At 39.0% G+C, this 20,808-nt stretch overlaps 1 protein-coding gene across 2 annotated transcripts in view; it reads right to left on the bottom strand.

Moving 5' to 3' along the window:
• The window catches only part of cog5 (component of oligomeric golgi complex 5), a 244,452-nt gene that overhangs the window by 34,349 nt on the left and 189,295 nt on the right, over positions 1-20,808 (bottom strand). For both annotated transcript variants that reach the window (XM_008111582.3, XM_008111583.3), the window contains exon 15: positions 4,802-4,912. In XM_008111582.3, coding sequence (XP_008109789.2) covers positions 4,802-4,912 — 111 coding nt within the window. The remainder of the gene's footprint in view (positions 1-4,801; positions 4,913-20,808) is intronic.

Here is a 20,808-nt window from a genome sequence, read left to right as displayed (position 1 = left end):
CAAAAAACAATATTGATTATCTGAAGAGCTTATCAGCATGTAAGGTCACAAGGAAAATCAAGTACTTAGGAATATGGATAACTAATAAAAACAATAATCTGTATCAAGATAACCATGAGAAGGCGTGGAAGGAAGTCAAAAAAGACCTGGAAAGATGCCAAAGGATCCAATTATCCTGGCTGGGAAAAATAGCAGTGCTAAAAATGATGATTTTTACCAAAATGCTGTTTTTATCTCAAAATTTACAAATAATCAAGGCAATGAAGGTCTTTGATAAATGGAAAAAGAATTTGGTCAAATGTATATGGGATGATAAAAAGGCTAGAAATGCATATAGAAATCTAATAGATGCCAAAGACAGGGGAGGAGTAGTGCGTCCAGATCTTAGATACTATTATGAAGCCGCAGGCTTTAGTTGGTTAGACTAGATAAAGTTAGAAAATTGTGCTTTACTCAATTTAGAGGGGTATAATTTAAGATTTGGCTGGCATGCTTATTTATGGTATGGAAAAGATAAGGCTAACAAAGACTTTAATAGGCATCCGATAAGAGCTAGTCCCAAGGAACCCCGGTGGCGAAGTGCGTTAAACTCGGAGCTGGAGACCGAAAGGTCCCAGGTTCAAACCCCAGGAGCGGCGTGAGCGGCCGCTGTTAGCTCCAGCTCCTGCCAACCTAGCAGTTCGAAAACATGCCAATGTGAGTAGATCAATAGGTACCGCTCCGGCAGGAAGGCAATAGCGCTCCATGAAGTCATGCTGGCCACAAGATTTTGGAGGTGTCTACGGACAACGCCAGCTCTTCGGCTTAGAAACGGAGATGAGCACCAAACCCCAGAGTCAGACATGACTGGACTTAACGTCAGAGGAAAACCTTTACCTTAAGAGCTAGTCTTCTAGCAACATGGAAAAAATATAAGGAACGTATACAGCAAAAAAAAAACCCTTTATGCCTACAAAGTACAGAAAGACACCTTCTTCCATGTTTGGTGGACTTGTAAGGAAGTAAAACATTTCCGGGAAAAGGTGATGAAAAAAACTAATAAAATGATTTCTAAAAAAGTTAAGAAAAACCCAGAAATATGCTTACTAGGCTTGTTTCAAGAAAAAATCGGTAAAGAAGATATAGAAATTTGCCAATTAATTTTGTGGCTGTGAGAATTACAATAGCAGTCTTGGAAGGGATAAAAAGAGCTACTCATTAAGTATTGGAGAAGAAAATTAGTTGGGTATATTCAAATGGACAAGCACTCCAATGGCATAAGGGAAGGAAACAATGAAGAGTTTGTTAGAAAATTGAGACTTGCCTTTAGGGAATTAAAAATGAAGACAAAAATAGATTTTAAAATAGCCTCATGGGGATTTATTAATGTAATGATAAGGGTAGCGTTTTGTTAGATACTAGTTCCATATGGTGTGGTGTCGGAAGTCTTGGGTGGGGGTTCACGGGTGGGAATGGAGTGGATGAGTGGCGGAATTGGGGAAATAATATTTGAACTTTGATTGTTGAATTTTGTAGATTGTATGCTTTTTCCACATAAAAATAACTTTTTATTTTATACATACAGTAGAGTCTCACTTATCCAAGCCTCGCTTATCCAAGCCTCTGGATAATCCAAGCCATTTTTGTTGTCAATGTTTTCAATATATCGTGATATTTTGGTGCTAAATTCGTAAATACAGTAATTACTATGTAGCATTACTGCACATTGAACTACTTTTTCTGCCAAATTTGTTGTATAACATGATGTTTTGGTGCTTAATTTGTAAAATCATAACCTAATTTGATGTTTAATAGGCTTCTCCTTAATCTCTCCTTATTATCCAACATATTCACTTATCCAACGTTTTGCCGGCCCGTTTATGTTGGATAAGTGAGACTCTACTGTAATACATTTTTCAATTAAAAAAAATATTTTAAAAAAAGAAAAAGGCTTCTGCTTATCCAAAAATTGTGCTGCATATGTGATAATACCCTCCTCCAGTGAGTATGAACAAAACTGCATCCAGTTAAAAAAGGGACAATTTAACTATTTAGGGAATATAGTTATTTTGAATCAAGAGGGAGATCATTTGCCAATGAAGCTTCACAGAAGTTATAGAGATTATGTCAAACTTGAGGGGGAAAGCTGGTGATGTCTGGCAGAAAATAAGTCAGATGTAGACAGTGGACACATGTTAATCTGCTGTTCACCATCTTCCTTCCAACTATTTTAACTGAATTTTAGAGACTTTTATGAGATTTTAAGGATTTAATATGTTTTAATTATGTGGAATATGCAATGTATTTTTTATTTAAGTTGTTTCATAATTTATTGCGTTGTTCCTGATTTGTTTTATGTGCTGTTGTTGGCACTGAATTTTTGCCGTTGTTTATTTTGTTGTAAGTCGCCCTGAATCCCTTTGGAGTTTCATTAATTTATAGAATTTATTTTATTTTGAGCCTAGCTGAATGATGGCTTAAAACAGTGGTTCTCAACGTGGCCTACAACTCCCAGAAATCCCAGCCAGTTTAACAGCTGTTAGGATTTCTGGGAGTTGAAGGCCAAAAACATCTGGGGACCCCAGGTTGAGAAACACTGGCTTAAAAACCACCTTGTAACTATAATGTTTAAGTGTGTATGTGGAAGAGACTTGACTGAAATCCTGTTAGACAGAAATGCAGACCTAAGTCCATCTTATGCTTGTGCACATCATTTTTTTTTATGTTGCAGAGACTGGCACTCTTTCCCATTCTCCACAAAGACCCCATGGCTGATGGGGAGCAGTGGGATTGGAGAAGCATCTGGCTGTATCCTTGTGAGATCATGAGATCCACCAGAATCCTTTGCAGATTTCAGTAGATGATGTAATTATTCAGTATCTGGCTATGAGGACATATAATCATCGCCAGATTTTGTGTTCTTGTAGCCATATGCAGAATAATTGCATCATGCCCTGGGATCTACAGAGGACCATGGTGGATCTCAGCAGATGAAGTGTTATTCCATATCTGGCTCCAGGGACACTTCATTGATTATTCCCATTCTCCACCAGCCATGGTAGACTCACTGGGTGGGAAGCTAAATGGTGGATCCAATGGGTGTAGAAAAAAGATATAGTGCATTACCAGTATTATGCCATTAAGGATCACAGACTCCATGTGAATTATACCTTCCTTGAGGTATGCAACTTTATTTTCTTAAGTAAATCCTTTCTTCCTATGCAAATTCACTTGTAATTTTTCTTGTGTGCTCAAAGGTTAGAGTATGTTTCCAGCCCTTCCAAGCCGGAGAGGAGAAAGGCTCCAAGCAATCAGTTGCAGTTTATAAGAAGTATTTGCTACTTTCATCCAGAAAAGCGGAAGAAAATAGAGTGTGCCCATCTTAGGATGTTCAGGTGGTAGCAGAAGTGACTGCAAAAGGATAAGGGCCTCTCTTTTTAACTCAAGGGCCTTAAATGAAGAGAAAGCCTTTACACCACATACCGCAGAACCAGAGGCGATTACCCTCTACAGTTTGTGATTTGAATTTGAGTCTGAAGTTTAAGGGTGTGATGTCTCATGGGCCATGTAGTCCCGTTCCCAGTACTATTGTGGCAGACGAAGAGGAAAACTTTGGTTTCCCGCCGTTTCAGCCAGAATTGGAGCCCTTGCACCTGCAGGATGTTTGCCCTCCAGAAGCCAGCCAAACAAGCCTTGGGCAGAATTCTCCCCCGTTCTCTCGTAAGGATAATTATAATCGAGATAGAGGTGCTAGGGAGGCGAATCGCCGAAGCGCCAGAATCGCTGCCAGACAATTAGCTGATTAAGCCTGTTTCCCTTGGGAAATCTTAAGGAGTCATGCATCTGGACATAGTATGGGTTTCACTTCTTGTTCCCCAGGGAAAGTGTTCCTTGGCGGGAAAACAAGATCCTATATAGGTGTTTACCCGCAAGGAGATCCTTGCGGAGTCAATTCGTCAGCTTCAGGAGTGAGATCGTGTGTGGACTACGTTACTCCAGTTCCTTGTTTCCAGGACCTTGCCACGGGCCTTGTTCTAGTTCCAAGCCTGCCTTGTTCCCCGGACCTCGCCTCGGACCTCGTTCTTGCTTCTTGCTTCTTGTTGCCACGTATCAAGTCTTGTTTGCCAAGAATCTAGTTTGTTTTCCAGCCTTGTTGTCAAGCTCTATTGGACTAAAGGACCCTGTCATTTCCCCACACTTGCTCGGCAAGTGTGTGTTTCGGTTATTGGATTATAACTTTGGACTCTAATATCTCATATTGGACATTGATTTCCTGGACTATATTTGACCTTTCCTGAAAGGTCTACTTCTGAACTTTATTCTTCACTTGTTTTTATTGACTTTATATATTCCCTTAATAAAGATATTAGATAGAATCTGGTCTCTGCGCATGGTTATTGGTGCTCTGCAGCCTGGGTCCTGACAAAGGGTGGGGGAAATAGTTATCCCATTGAATGAACTGGAACACTACAAGCACTCTTTTCTTTGGATCTCAGCTAATGCCATTAATCAGGTTGACCCAAAAGTGACCCTTTGTAGTACATACATATACTTTGTCCAGCTTCAATACTTTTCTTAATCGCCAGAATACAAAAAAGAGCACTTCATAGGAAAATAGGCATTAATATGCCCAAAAGGGTAGCAGTATAAAAACAAAATATACACACATATTAAACAATCAAATGCAGCCCATGTAAAAATTAAGCTTCAACACTCAGTGACACCGTTTTACAAGTAGTTTTGCACCTGTCCCCCAATTCCATTTAGGATTTAAGCAGAAGTATTCAAACTTCATGAGTACATATACTTCATTGGCACTTACTTTTAGCACTGACTGGTGTAGTCTGTATAGTGAATTCACAACAGCCACGTTTCTCCTTTGTCCTTCTGTTAAGGGTCCAATCACCTGACTAGCATCTCCTTGTGTAGACAGCTGCAAAAAGCAAATAAGGAAAACAAATTATTTCTTTTTAATTGTACTCAATCAAACATACATATGTGTTCCTTAGCCTGCAAGGAGAAGATGAAAGGAAAAAATAGGATACATTTGGTGATTCCCAGCAAAAGCAGCAGGAATTTTTCTTCTATGGAGAATGATCTCGCATTCCAATCTTTAAGGATGTTTTTCAGCTCACATTTTCTTAATACAGAATGACTCCCAAGAGTCATAGTGCTCTACAGAGGTAAACAAAACTGCATCAGATTAACCCCCTCCACAAAAATGACAGCACTTAAAAAAACCCATCTGAGATATGTGGCCACCTGCATCACATCATGCTGTGCTCAGTTCAAAAATACATTTCCTTCTGAAGCAATGTGGGGAATAGAATGAATCAATATTACCTCCAGAGGAGACTTGTTTGTTTAAATAAGATGGTTTCTGGCAGAATGTAATACCCACAGGAAAGGAAAGGTTTATGTCAGTAGGCTTACACAAGCCTTTTGGAAAAGAGAATGGGTTTGAGACACTAAGAGGAGAAAGAAATCAGGCAACACAGAGATGTGTTTGGGAGCAGGAAGATCTTCTTTTGCTGGTGCCCCACAAGATAAATACAGAAGGCAATCACACGTCTGATACATGATATCATTTGGGGCACTGGAATGAAAAAGAACACTTGCTATATCCAGGGTGTGAACCACCCAATTCAAAAGGATATTTCTACATCAACTCACCCCACTACATCGAGAATGCCTTACAGAAAACAGAAGAAACTCTGAAAAACTATTGGCACTGTTCAAAAATGGCCTCAAGTATTCCCAACCCTGGCAAATCCTCCCAATCAACCGCTAGATTGCCAGCAAAAAATGACATTAAATGATCAAGACAAAATCTAAGTCAGCATGTAGCAAATGGGAACATTATTTATTATCCCTTCAAATATATACACAGTAATATATATCGGATGAGGAATTCTTTTACGTTATGAAAATCTAATCTCAGCAAGAGAAAGTTCTCTCTCAGCTCTTCACATTCAGTCTCATTTCCAAAACGTTTGTTTGGATTTAATAGCATAAACACAAACGTGATCCCTCAGGTGGGAACATTCTGACAGAAATGTTCACACGCACATCTCTTTCCACCTCCAGTAATACTGAATTATTCTACTCCACATATTGCTTCGGAAGGAAATTTTTTTAGCACTAAGTACTGCATACTGCGATGCAGATGGCTCACAATAGTCAAGCCTGGAGCTTCAAAACCTCTGTCAGATGCATAAGGAGAGACACCCATTCAACCATGAACAAAACTCTATTATTTCCACCATCATAATCCTTCCAGAGACTACAAGTAACCTTAACCTGTTACAAACCATTTTGAATTGTGATTTTATCAATTAAATTCACTAGACATTTAATCTGATTAAAGCACTGCAGACAATGCATCAAAACAGAAATATACTGCAGGCCAAGCTTTCTAATTTCCCTACCCTGTCATTCAATATCTTCTGTTAACCGCCCACTATTTGATATCTAAGAGTGACAAGGGACCAAGAAGCAGAGACAAACTATGGGATGAATACAACCCATAGTGAGGCCTATGATTCACTTAATAGAATTTCATTGGCAAGTAAATCAGGAAAGCCTTTAGCATTCAAGTTGGTCTCTACTTCTTCAAAGATAGGTTTTCTCTTCTACATCATGCAGGATCACTTCACACATTCTGAACACAAAACCAAGTAACTCGAGCTCAGAAGAAAAGGAAACAATCTGATTATCTGCAAATTTCAGTTATAATGTCACCAATATGTGGATGATGTGCAATTTTCTTATTTCTATCTCGTAATCCCAGGGAGGTGATAGGCATTGAGAGGGAATTTGGGGGTGGATGAAGGCAAAAGCTGATACTCAGTGCAGAGATGGAGCTGTGGGTGGAAAAACATTCTGAACAAGATAATGGAATCGAGGGATTCTGGATAGGATTGCGCTCATTACAAAAAGTCAGGTGTTAAGTATGGAAGTTCTTCTGGAGTTTACACTTAACATGGTGGTACTGGTGGGCAGAAATGCTTTTTTAGTTTTGGCTGGTTCATCATGTGTAAATCTATCAAAAATCTGACCTTACTCCAGTAACACATGCTCTGAATACATCTAGGCTTGATTTCAGTAATATGACTTTAAAATAACACAGAATATACAACTGGTGCAAGGCATCTGGATCATGTTATGCCTCTACTGCATTAAATACATTGGTAGTCCATTCATTTCCAGACTCAGTTTAAGATGCTGGTATCAATCTTGAAAGTAATGTCTTGGGACCAGGTTATCTGAAGAATCGCCTGTACTTATATGTTGTTATTGTGCCTGAAATTCATTTCTGGTTTATTGCAACCCTAGGGCAATGCTGGGAAATCCACCTCTAAAATCCAGGGTTGTAGTCCAATGCTCAAACCACTACGCCATGCTGGCTCTCATAGCCATATGAGTCCTCTCAAAATCTAAATCATGCCCTTCTGGTCCACAAGTAAGCTGTGAGGAAGGAGAATAACTAGGACAAGACTTTTTCTGTGGTGGCACTGTATTTTTGGAACCTACCCTCCAAAGTAACTGCAGAACAAGCCCGACTTTGCTGTCTTCAGGACTTTAAATATTCTTTTCAGTCTATAAGTGATCAGTTTTGCCCTTTAATGAAGTTGTTATCTACTGTTGCCATTTTAATTTATCTCATTGTGTTAATGGTGGATGTACCATTTTGTTAAAGGTCTGAGTATGTATTTTATGAAGGGGAAAGGAGGAATAACTTAGGTGATACAGAATAGGATGCAGAGTATGCCTAGAAGCACATTATCCTACAGCAGATCTTCACTTCCCCTACCAGCACTTGCTACTCAAAGTTGACTGTGCCTAATTGTAGGGATGGCCCTGGGAAAATGAATACACCAAGTATATGAAGTACAATTCTCTTGTGTTCCTTCCTACGGAAGTGGGGGAAAACAGGGTTGACATTTTGTGGCCTTACTCCAGACTTAGGCCTAACATACTTACTGTGATGATAGGCTGACCCTGCTGAGGGTTGAGTAGTCAGAAGGAGTGAAGGGACAGCTGATTAACTGAAGCAGCAGCTTTGATTGGTGGCCCTGGGACATGACAAATTGTGATCTCCTCAATAGCTCTTGTCAAAGCACCTGACAGGTGCTTCTGTTACCTTGAAATAGTGCTCCATAAAAACATATTCCCATAGTTAAGTTTATACTGATTTTTCCCCAGTTATACAGTTGGGCATGATCCAACCAGAATGTTGTGACCTTCAGTGGGGAGGAGTTCCATCTGTGTTTAGTTTTTAAATTGAATCATTTAGAATTTAAAGTGAACTTCAGCTAGCTTAAACTTTGAGCTCCACATACCATTAATCATTCCTGTACAGTAAGGAATACTTAACACATCCCAGTGACAAATTAACATCTGACCTTTTGGGTAGGAATCAACTTGGTAAGAATCAACTTTAGCTTACTTGACTGTTCACATATGGCAAAAGACATGGTCCCATTGTCAGTGAAGAAATAAAATTCAACTATATCTTTGGATATTAGATAGAAATAGAATTTATTGTTGTGACATGCTTCCAATTTAACTCTGACTTATGATAAACCCCATATATATATATATATATATATATATATATATATATATATATATATATTGGACAAGATGCATACTCTTATTTATTCAGAGGAAGTTTGCCACTGCCTTCCTGTAAGGATGAGATAATGCAAGTCACTTAAAGTCACCCTGTGGGTTTACGTGGCTGAATGGGGACAAAAATCATGGTCTTCTAGAATTTTAGTGCAATTATCAAAGCATTTCACCACACTGGCTCTCAACCTGGAATGGGGGATAGATATTTTATCCTTTGTCCTAGGAAGCAAAACTTATTAAGCCAGCCCTGTGTTGTTCTGACAGTTTGCTTGCTAAAAGGCTCTCTTCAACAACTACAATCAGACTAAGAGCTGAAGTCAAGCACTAAGAGGGACGGGTAGATTAAAAAGCTATAGAAAAGATGTGAAAAGGCTTGAAAACCTTTTAAGAAAGCTACCGTATTTGAAGTTTCAGGTGTCTGAGATCTGTACTGGAAAATACAGAAACATCTCTTATGCTCAATACTTTTGGTAGAAAATTATACTTCTAAAATTTTTAGATGCTGAAGATATTCAGGATCTGATATATGTCTAACAAAGTAAAAGTTTAATTTGGTAGGCCAACATTTCGTAGGCCAACAGAATTTCTAGAATATTTTTTAGAACAGAGATTTGATTTCAGATGGGAAAATGTATCCTTCAGGAAGGTGAAAGTCTGGGTGCAAGATCAGAAATCTCTCAATGTTACATGTTTAAGCTCCTAAAACTTATCCCAGAGCAATTAACATTGGCCTAAAACATTTTCTTTCTTTTCACATGTGCAAGCAGATATTGTGAGGTACATATTTCTTATAAGGAGTGGAAAGACAAAGACTAACACTTGCTTCCATAATGCTACTTCACATTTCCTGGGTACTCATGGTACTTCACATAAACGATTTATACAAAAATTGTGCTAGGCCAGTGATGTTCAGCATTACAGAGTGGAGGTCAAGGCACGTTGTCAAAAAGTGTCCAACAAATCAAGGGCTGAACATTTGAACCCGAGCCACTCATATTTCACAATGGTATTACACTCAAAGAATGGTTTGAGTGCATTCATGTATCCTGTCCTTTGCTTTTTGTGATTCACAATGAATTTAAACAAATACATAAGAAATGTTCATAATTGTTTCAGATCTTTTATTTAAGCACTCTATGCCTAATTGTCAGTTATATGCTCAAATTGTCAGCTATATAGCTTAAAAAGTCCCTTGAATAGATTTAGAACTAGACACCATACAGAACTTTGGAGGGTATCCAGTATACTGGATCAGTTTGTGTGGAATAAATTTAAATTAGTTAGGCCTGATGCTCGAAGCAATTCAGCTCACCATTCTTGCCCATCTTGGCTGATAAAATCTAGCAAGAATGGATTGACTAGATGAGTCCAGAGCGTAGTAAATGCCTCACTACATCAGAGGGGGACCACCTGCTGCCTTGAAGGAGGTGGTAGTGTGTCTTCTCCTGAAAAGGACTAACTTCAGTCTGATTTCAGTCCAGACTATGACATTGAAATGGCCTTAGTTGCTCTGATGACTTCCCCTGGGGGAAAAGATGGGGGGATGCTAACATGTTGATCTTCTAGATCTCTCAGTTGTTTCTGATCACTGGATTTTACTGGACCAGACCTGTGGGATGGCATTGGAGGCACCGTTGTACAGTGATTCCTTTCCTACTTGGAGAGCAGGCTCCAGAGAGCAGCACTGAAGAAATCCTATTTGGTCTATGATCTATAGAATGCTACAGGGTTAAGAGTTTGCCCACCCTGGTTTACAGTAATTACCTGTGTGAACTATCCATTTTGGATGGCATTTGGAAACTCAGCTTTTTCCTATGTACCCTATGGACAATTTTTCACGTTCATAATTTCTTACAGCTATTACCAAATGGTAAGCTGCATATGACATTGAAATCAACATTTCTAATTCCTTTTCATTTGCCAAATATTTAACTCATACTCTTGTGGTTTATAGTTCAAAGTAGCATATTTCCCTCTTGAGCAAGCTATGTTTTCACTATGTGTGTGTGTGTGTGTGTGTGTGTGTGTGTGTATTCCCACACAAAAGGAGGGGACCGTACTAATGGCTTGGTGACTTCAACACACGAGGCTCAGTTGCTGCCAAAGCTCTTTGACCAAAGCTTATATGAGAACCTCACTTTGAAGATTGCTTTTGACTGCCTGCAAGCTCATTAAATTTCAGTATGCCAAGCAAATCAAAATATTTTTGCTTATATTAGAGGACAAGATGTGTTTTCCTGCAACCTGTCAAAAAGATTTCATTGTTGAAACATAACCTGCATAATGATTCATCTTTGAACCTTATAACATTTAACACAGTACTTTAATTTTTAAAAATAACACAAATAGCAAAGGTAAATATTATTCATGTTGCATTTCCCAAAACAATTATGTCTATCTACACAATTGCTAAAAATGGATTCTCTGTTCAATCATGCCAGAACTAGCTTAAACCTGAGAGATGAAAGCCACTTTTTGAAATTATTTTCTGCACCTCAAAAGCTGTATTCTATAATTGGGATGAAAATAATGGATAGAAGTTTATCACACACAAACCATGGATGACACTGCCCAATTTAACTGTGCCCTTTGCTTATATCCAATAACTTTTCCAATGCACAGACTGATCGATTGCTCCAGGTACTATAATTGCCTTTGACCAACACTGGTTTGGATTCTAAGGTATGTAAATGAAAGTCCATGAATAAAAAAGATTATTCTGGCCTCTCTTTCCTCTAGTGCTCCTCTAGCAACTGTAAAATCAGAATTGAAGAGCTGGGAATCTCATCAAAGACATTTTCAATACTATAGTGCAAAGTATTGTGGGGATGGAGAACACAAAGTTCTACTAGGCTAACAGGAGTTCATTAGCAAGTTGCTGGATGTAGGTCACAATGTCCACACAGGCAGTTCTTATGTTGACAATCTCATACTCTATATCTGCTAAGAAAAATATTAGTGTAACAGTGATGTGTTCCTTATAGCACCTATAATTCACAAAATAGCTGACTTCAAGTTAGTATTGAATTCGCAGTTTTCAGGTTGCAGACTAGTGTGGCTCTTGTCATTCTTAGACTGACTCATTAGAATGCAGTCTAAAGAATGGTCTAACATTAAAATTAGAAGAGCATATTTGTGTTCACATTTGCTGGAACCCAGTCATGCAAACTTGGCAGTGGCTTCCTTGACTACATGTCTTCTCACTATTAATGTCAACCTGTTTTTTCTTCCTTTTTCATTTTCTGAATAAAACACTTTAACTGTGTGACTGAAAATGTTCCATTCCTGTCACTCCAATCACTACAATATTTCTATTTTTTGTTTTACATTGTCTAGCTTTCTCAGATTCATGCTTCCCACATTTCATGTTCCTATTCTATATATTGTCCAGTTTTGGATTTTCCTTTCATATCTGAGCATATCAGAGATTGCATGTCCTTTCAGCTTGACTCCAGTTGCTTCATTAGACACAGATGTCTCTCTGTCTTCTGCTCTTCCCCGGCAGCTGAATGAGTCTTCTGAACACAGTATCTCTTGCCTCATAGGGTTTTCATGGTAAAAGACATTCACAACTGTGTCCTTCTGCACAGTACCAAGAAGTGCGTGCTGAACTGCCACCAAAAAAATTGACGGATCAGTGCCAATGTCACCTCCACTATTGTTGCTTTCCCGTAGCTGCTTGCCTCATTTAGATTGGCAAAACACTGTCTGAAGTGGGAATCCTAAAAGCAACAATGCTATCCTCAGCACAACCTCTTAGAGGAATACATAATCCCAGAAGAAGGTCTTCTTATGGTGGGCCATGGAAAAACAGTACCTCTACATTATGGTGGGCTCTTATATAAATAAGAAAAGAAGTGGCCAATTCATTGGATGAATGGCATGGGATACAAGAAGGGGAAGTAAACAATAGGAGAGGAAACCATGTTCTGAACCAACTGAATGTGATGAAATTTGAGATCCTACAGTCATTCTATCAATTGTTACTCTGGACAAACAGACAATAAGATTTAAATAGTTGGCTATAGTAATAATAAAATGGATCCTAGTCACATGCAATCTATATCAACTTGCCTTCTCAAGTCATAGAATCATAGAATCATAGAGTTGGAAGAGACCTCATGGGCCATCCAGTCCAGCCCCCTGCCAAGAAGCAGGAAAATGACATTCAAAGCACCCCCTGACAGATGGCCATCAAACCTCTGCTTAAAAGCCTCCAAAGGAGGAGCCTCAACCACACTCCGGGGCAGAGTTCCACTGCCGAACTACTCTCACAGTTAGGAAGTGAATGGGAACCTAAAAGAGGTAGTCTTTATCTATAAAATATAGAGTTACTAATTGGTATAAAAGTAGGGTTATGACTCCACTAGAAATCTGTTATGATTTGGAAGATAATCAAAGCAGTCAGTGCATAAAACCATCAACATCTGTAGCAGGTTCTGAGGAGAGAGAAGCCAGTTATCTGCTCTCTTACAGTTCAACAAGGCAATTGCAGAAGAAATGATCCATCCGGACAGTGAGACAGTGACTGACAGCTGAACAGCAAAGTTAACACACATTTGGCTGGCAATTCAGGATTGTCACATCCAAAGCTGTTTTAGTCTCTCTTTGCTATGATCTCATTATATAAAGGGAAAATAACACATTCCTCAGTGTGAGAGAAATGGTATGGCTGCTTCAAAAAATTGTAACGAGAACACCAGATGGACAAAGCACAGTTTTCGAAAGCAATTTATAATGAACCATTAGTGAACCTGAGAGAGAGAAATAATGTACAGCATAATCCTATGTGTTATCCAGTCAGAAGTAAGCACTCACTGAATCTAGTGGGATATATTCCTAAGTATGTGGGCACAGCAGGAATGTTCAACATTTGATATCCATAGAGCTACTGAGGACAACTTTCACAGGTTCCAGAGCAACAATCAGCCATCAGCATTTGCTGGGATGAGCAGCACAAGGCCTTCATAACAATGGAAAAAATGCAAATAAAAACTCGGGTTTTAACCTGAAAAAAACACCTCTCTAGGAATCCCTAAAGAGGAATTCATAAGAAACAACGGTAGCTAATGGACAAAAATATGTATCAGTATCGGACAGATGGGGAAACACAATTCTCAGTCCGCCACAGCAGGTAGCCTGGGAGGCACTTGGCTAGAGCAAAGCATAGCATCATGTCAGAAAGGGTGCACTGCAGAATATCCAATTCAATGCTTGCTCAATTTTACTACAGAAGATCTTTACTGTTCACCATGAGTGGCCACTGTCCCACAATAATTGACTTGGGACGAGACAGACAATCCCAACCTGCTTCCTAAGTCAAAGGTCTGGAGGGCATGGGAGAAAGCTTTGCTCCTGAAAGATAGGACATGTGCACTCGAAAAATGGGCAACACTGACTCACTTCTCACCCTTGTCTCATCTTGGGTAAGCACTTTCCTCTGCCACAGGCTTGTGCTTCTGTTCCTATTTTTTGTCTGAGCCTGCTCTGCCTCTCACTCCTCTCTCCCACCACCCGTGCTGTTCACACCTCATTGAAGTATCTTGTGCCAGCAACACTCTCCTCCTGCTTTCCACACCACTTTGGCAGCTGCTTCTGCTTCCATCACCCCGCTTTTCTCACAGGCTTCTTCAGCAATCTCCTCCCACTTTTCTCTCCTGTATGCTGCCACTCCAGTTGCTTCTTCTCTCTCCTACATACCAGATGCCAGCCCTTGGCCCACAGCAACCCCTGAAGCTCCCTAAAGAAAGTGATGCCTGATTCACTGGTGTCCCAGGGAAGATGTAAGGAATGGCGAAGTATAGCGATGCGTTTGTTGCCTCAAGAGCCACAGTGGAACTTTCAAAGGCCTGCTCAGCAGTCACAATTTGGCTATTTTGGGTATAGAGAGTTGGTTGGAAGGATGAGAGTTTTCATTGCTGAAAGGAATATTCCTTCTAACCCAGACTGTACCAGAATTAATAGTCATGTTTTCTTGGGAAACTTTCACATATGGTTACAGAAAATTAGAATTTTTACACACAGAAGATTATGCAGATATTCATCGTCTAGAGAAATATTATCTTCTCTTAATATCTTTTTTATCAGTAACAAGAATCTGATTAAAGGGCAGTGTGACCAGATAACTATCATTTTATTTTAAAGAGAAAATTAGTAAGGGTTTCTTAGATTTGGAAGGAAAGCACTCTTCATTTCTAGACAAATAAAATTTCATGTTCTCAGCACAACACATTTTATCTATGTGCAGCAGGTGGGCATGCTAGTCTATTTCAATCCACCCACATGTGAAGCTTACAGAAATAGCATCAAAGTAAAAGAACATACAGTACTTCTGTTGGCGCTCACACACTGTGAGCTAACTGCAGACATAACTCAAAAATAAAGGAGTATTTTTTTAAAAGGACAACTATTTGGTGAACAATCCTCCATTGACAAAGAGAAAAATCAGATTACCCATTTAGTCTATTCTGATTCCAACATCCACTGTACACTTTTTGCCATTTTTGCTGCTCTATAGAACAATTAGCTGTACAGAAAGGTTTCCTGAAAATTGCATACTGTGACTAGCTCCTCATTCATATTAAGGTAGAAAATGTACTAATGGCTTAACATCAAAATATTCTTACAAATGTGCATGCTTCGAGAAACAAAAGGATTCTGTCATAAAGACAATTTCAAACACTACCACCTCCACCAACCCAAAAAGGAAATCTGTTGCCTACCTGTCTGGCTGCCTGTTTGCTAGCCTGCATTTCTCCTGGTGGATTGCTGCCTACTCCAGGCAGTATTATAGTATGCTTTATTGTCTTAGAGCAGTGGTTCTCAATTTGTGGGTCCCCAGATGTTTTGGCCTACAACTCCCAGAAATCCCAGTTTACTAGCTGTTAGGATTTCTGGGAGTTGAAGGCCAAAACATCTGGGGAACCATAAGTTTGTTTGTTTTTTTCATGTCAGGAGCGACTTGAGAAACTGCAAGTCGCTTCTGGTGTGAGAGAATTGGCCGTCTGCTAGGATGTTGCCCGGGGCGCCCAGATGTTTTGATGTTTTTACCATCCTTGTGGGAGGCTTCTCTCTTGTCCCCGCATGGAGCTGGAGCTGATAGAGGGAGCTCACCTGCGCTCCCACCGGGTGGGTTTCGAACCTGGCAGCCTTCAGGTCAGCAACCCAACCTTCAAGTCACAAGGCTTTAACCCATTACGCCACTGGGGGCTCCGGGAACCACAGGTAGAGAACCACTGTATTAGAGAGTGTATTGGGCCAGAAGTTACTCTCGGACATACACACAACATTCAGGGATTTTTGGCCCGTAATGTGGGTTAAAACCAGTTGACCCACATCTCAGCGTTAATGTGAACAGCTGAGCTAGTTCTAATTTGAACCGGTCTAGCTGTTCACAGAGATCATCCCATTTTCCCTGGACATAATAGTACACAAAAAGTTGGGGTGGCACTTACAGTTTCTATTGTTCGTCCCTACAGCTCCAGACAGTTCATGATGGCTGCTGAGCGTTTCTGTGATGTCAACGAAAGCACCCCAGTGTGACCTGGGGACAAGATCGTACTTGCCCCTCCTTCTCAATTGTGTAGGTGTATTTGCTAACATCAGCAAAGGCGCTGGTCAAAAGCTGGAGAGTCATGATTCTCCTTCTGAATTCCAGGAGACCAGGAGCAAAATATCTCTGCAGAATCCAGGGCCAATTTAAAGCAGCAATGCTTCAGACTAGCTCTGAATTTAGTTGCCTGTGTACTGTTTTGCTCCCAAAATAAGATCGGGACTTACGGTATAGTAATTTTTGCTCCAAAAGATGCCCTCTGGCCTATTTTCAGGGGATGTCTTATCTATTTATGTAAATGATCTTCACTTATTCATATACAAAAATCTACATTTATTCAAATACAGCCATGTCATCTTCTGGAAAATCACCATAATATTACGTTAACAATATTATTTAATTATATTTAACTATATATTCATATCATTCTTTAATCAATTCAACATGTCAGTTGTGTGGTGCAATGGCTATACTAAATGTGTCCATCTGGCTATCTTACCTGTGGCTTATTTTTGGGGTAGGGCTTATATTACCCAGCATCCTGAAAAATTGTGCTATGGTTTATTTTTCAGTTACGTCTTATTTTTGAGGAAATAGGGTAGATGGGCCTTAGTATCTGCCTCAACAGTGCATTTGAGAAATGTGCCATGTGTGTCCATGACACTGTGATGAAACAGTAAACACATGATATTCTTAACCGATGGTGAACATCTAGGGTTTGGTCATAACTGTTAGGACATGACCTCTATACAAGTCTGATACATGAACTTCCCACAAATAACATATATTGTTTATATTTTTATCTGAAACTTCTTCCACTGCGATGAAGGCACATGTCCTTTTCCTTCCAAACAGCATTGTGAGATTAACCAAGCTGGATGGCAGTGAGTGGTGTGAAACTCTTCCAATAAATTTCATGGCTAACATAGAATTTCAACCAATATTTTCTCTGGATTTGAATCAAGGATCTGAACCAAAGTTGCTCCTTACACTATTGACTCTGAAAATTGAGGGAAGCGGAGAGTTCACTATCAAGGAAACAACATTTGAAACAAATTCACAATTCACTAACCCAGATTACATTTAAAATTTCATTCTTTTTGGCAGGACAGAAAATCAACAACATTATAAAACCTAGTTTCAAGCTAAGAAATGTTTATCAACCTGTAAACATAAATTAGCACATTTCCTCTTGAAAGTAACTTCATTTCAATTTTCAAATAAAATGGAAGGAATTTCTAATCATGATGCATTATCTGAGGAAATCAGATGCTTTCTCCTTCTCTATGTATCTTCTAGAACAGGGGTCCCCAAACTAAGGCCCGGGGGCCGGATGCGGCCCTCCAAGGTCATTTACCTGGCCCCCGCTCTCAGTTTTATAATGTAATATTTTTATATCAGTTTTAATAATATATATTGTATATACATATAATATTGATAATAATATTATGTTATACAATATTGTCATGGAACCAAGTCCCAGGGCTGAATTTCCAAGCCCTGGACTTGGAGTCATAACATAAATAACCCTGAAAGCACCTGGCGGGAGAAGATATAATGAGCCTGGGAACTCAGGGTTGAAAGTATAAACAATCATAATTGGTATAGTGTGTGGGAATAGTAGAAATGTGAGACAAAGGGGTGGGGTTTGATGATGATATTTGCGTGTGGTGTTACGTTGCATCAGAGGTGATAAAAATGAGTGTATGTAAACATTAGGTCATTCTCGACTTTTCCAAAGTCATGTATTCTTCAATAAAGATTGGATTTGAGAGCAGCTATCTCTGATCTGCGTTCAGACTGGTCCTTTGAAGTAAGCGTGACACAATATAATACTAATAATAATACCATATTAATGGTACAATACACATATTAATTATATGTTATATATTACATATAATATTACAGTATAGTGGTATATTTCAATATAGTAATATATAATGCTAATATTGTGTTATGCTAATAATATAATATATTGTATATACATACAGCTGCTCTGAGTCTCCTTCAGGGTGAGAAGGGTGGGATATAAATGTAGTAAATAAATGCAGTAAATAAATAATTAATTTTAGACTTAGGCTCGGCCAAAGTCTAAAATGACTTGAAGGCACACAACAACAACAACAACAACAATCCTAATTAACTTGACTATCTCATTGGCCAGAAGCAGGCCCACACTTTCCATTGAAATCCTGATAGGTTTATGTTGGTTAAAATTGTTTTCATTTTTAAATATTGTATTGTTTTTTCGTTGTCATTGTTGTTGCACTACAAATAAGACATGTGCAGTATGCATAGGGATTTGTTTTGTTTTTTTTCAAATGATAATTCGGCCCCTCAACAGTCTGAAGGATTGTGGACCAGCCCTCTGCTTCAAAAGTTTGTGGACCCCTGCATTAACACATGTGTCCGTGAGTGGATGGATAGCCCCATCATAGGAAGAATAAGCCAGTTGGTTTGGAGGGCTGATGTTGGTGTGCAGCAGCATGGCATTGAGAAGGGAGGGTTGTGTCAGGGTAAGGTAACCTGTTACACTCAGGTGTTACAGATGGCCCTGTCCTGTTGCTGGCACTGAAAGGCTCAAGAGCCAGTTGAGTTGGCTTTTGTACATAAAATGGAAGGCGGTACCATCTTGCTCTTGTCTCTAGACGTAAAATGCCTTGAGATAGTTCTCTCTGGCTGAATCTAGATCAGGGGTCCCCACACTAAGGCCCGGGGGCCGGATGCGGCCCTCTAAGGTCATTGACCTGGCCCCCGCCCTCAGTTTTAGACATAGGCTTGCCCAAAGTCCAAAATGACTTGAAGACACAACAACAACAATCCTACTTAGCTTGACTATCTCATTGGCCAGAAGCAGGTCCACACTTCCCACTGAAATCTTGATTTTACACAGTATGTTGGTTAAAATTGTTTTATTTTTAAATATTGTATTGTTCTTTAATTTACTAATACTGTGCAATCCTAATAATATAATATATTGTGTATACATATAATATTGATAATAATCTTATAATATAATACAATATAATATTTATTTATTTATTTATTTATTACAGTTTTTCTACCCCTCCCTTCTCACCCAATAGGGGACTCAGGGTGGCTAATAATAATAATACAATATAATAATATTGTGTAATATAATAATATTAATTGCATATTATATATTAAATGTAATATTACTAATAATATTACAGTACAGTGGTATAGTACAATATAGTAATATATAATGCTAATATTGTGCTATGCTAATAATATAATATATTGTATGTACATACAACTTGGAAGCCGCTCTTAGTCCCCTTCAGGGTGAGAGAGGGTGGGGTATCAATGTAGTAAATAAATAAATGAATAAATAAATAATTGTTGTAGGGTTTTTTTTTTTGCACTACAAATAAGACATGTGCAGTGTGCATAGGAATTTGTTTGTATTTTTTTTTCAAATGATAATTCGGCCCCTCAACAGTCTGAGGGGCCATGAACCGGCCCTCCACTTAAAAAGTTTGGGGACCCCTGTTCTAGAAAATCAAAGGACAGCCAAAAGTAAAAAAAAAATTGTGGTATATTCTTGAGCACGGTGAGATATTCTCATAAAGCTTAGTCTGTCAAACTCCTTTCTTCTAGAACTCAGCCCCATGCATCTTCCATCAACAAGGCTATCAGGACTTCACATGGACTTCATGCAAATGTTCTACTAGTACTAAGAGTCTGAAGCAGCTGTTCTTCTTGTCTTAGTGGTTTCTTCAGCCCTGGATTCAACTATGGGTCTAATTACTGAAGAGAGGAAAAAATAATGGGTAATGAAATTGTAGAAGCGGAGAGGGTGCTTTGGTAACTTGAATGTTTTTCCAGTGCTATTTCTCAGACACTATTTCTGGATGAAGTTCTGCCAACATAAAACTTAGGATGCAAAACTTTTTGTTTGGATGGGAATGAGAATGTTTTTATGCTGACAAAATAATTGTTTAGTTTAATATTTTATTCGAACTGAATGTGTTTTGACATTCTGGAAATGAGGTGAAGAATAAGTATTGAAATGGTTTGAAATATATAATGGAAGGGACGTAAATATAGTCCATCCTTTTAATTGTTTTAAAACAGTGGTTCCCAACCTTTGGACCTCCAGGCGTTTTGGACTTCCACTCCCACAGTTCCTAACAGCTGGTAAGCTGGCTGGGATTTCTGGGAACTGAAGTCCAAAACACTCGGAGATCCAAAAGTTGGGAACCACTGTTTTAAAACAACAGGCTAATTATAAAGAAAAAAAACCTATCAGCAACACCTTTTTTTGAGAAATTAGATGGAACCTTAGTTAATTTCACTTGAACATCAGGAAGAACTTCCTCACTATGAAAGCTGTTCACAGCAGTGGAATTCTCTGCCCCGAACTGTGGCCTTCTTTGGAGGCTTTTAAGCAGAGGCAGGATGGCCATCTGTTGGGAATGCTTTGAATGCGATTTCCTGCTTCTTGGCAGGGGGTTGGACTGGATGGCCCATGAGGTCTCTTCCCACCCTATTATTCTATGATTCTATGATTCTAACCAAATAGCTTGAACAGTAACTTATTATCGGCCTTTTGTCATGACAACAGCAGTATCTTCAAATATAGTTAATTCATTGGCTCTTTCTAGAAGGCAGCTGAAGAA

The sequence above is a fragment of the Anolis carolinensis genome, chromosome 5, assembly GCF_035594765.1.
Source record: "Anolis carolinensis isolate JA03-04 chromosome 5, rAnoCar3.1.pri, whole genome shotgun sequence".
Classification (NCBI taxonomy): domain Eukaryota; kingdom Metazoa; phylum Chordata; class Lepidosauria; order Squamata; family Dactyloidae; genus Anolis; species Anolis carolinensis.
This window is presented reverse-complemented; position numbering and strand designations above follow the sequence as displayed.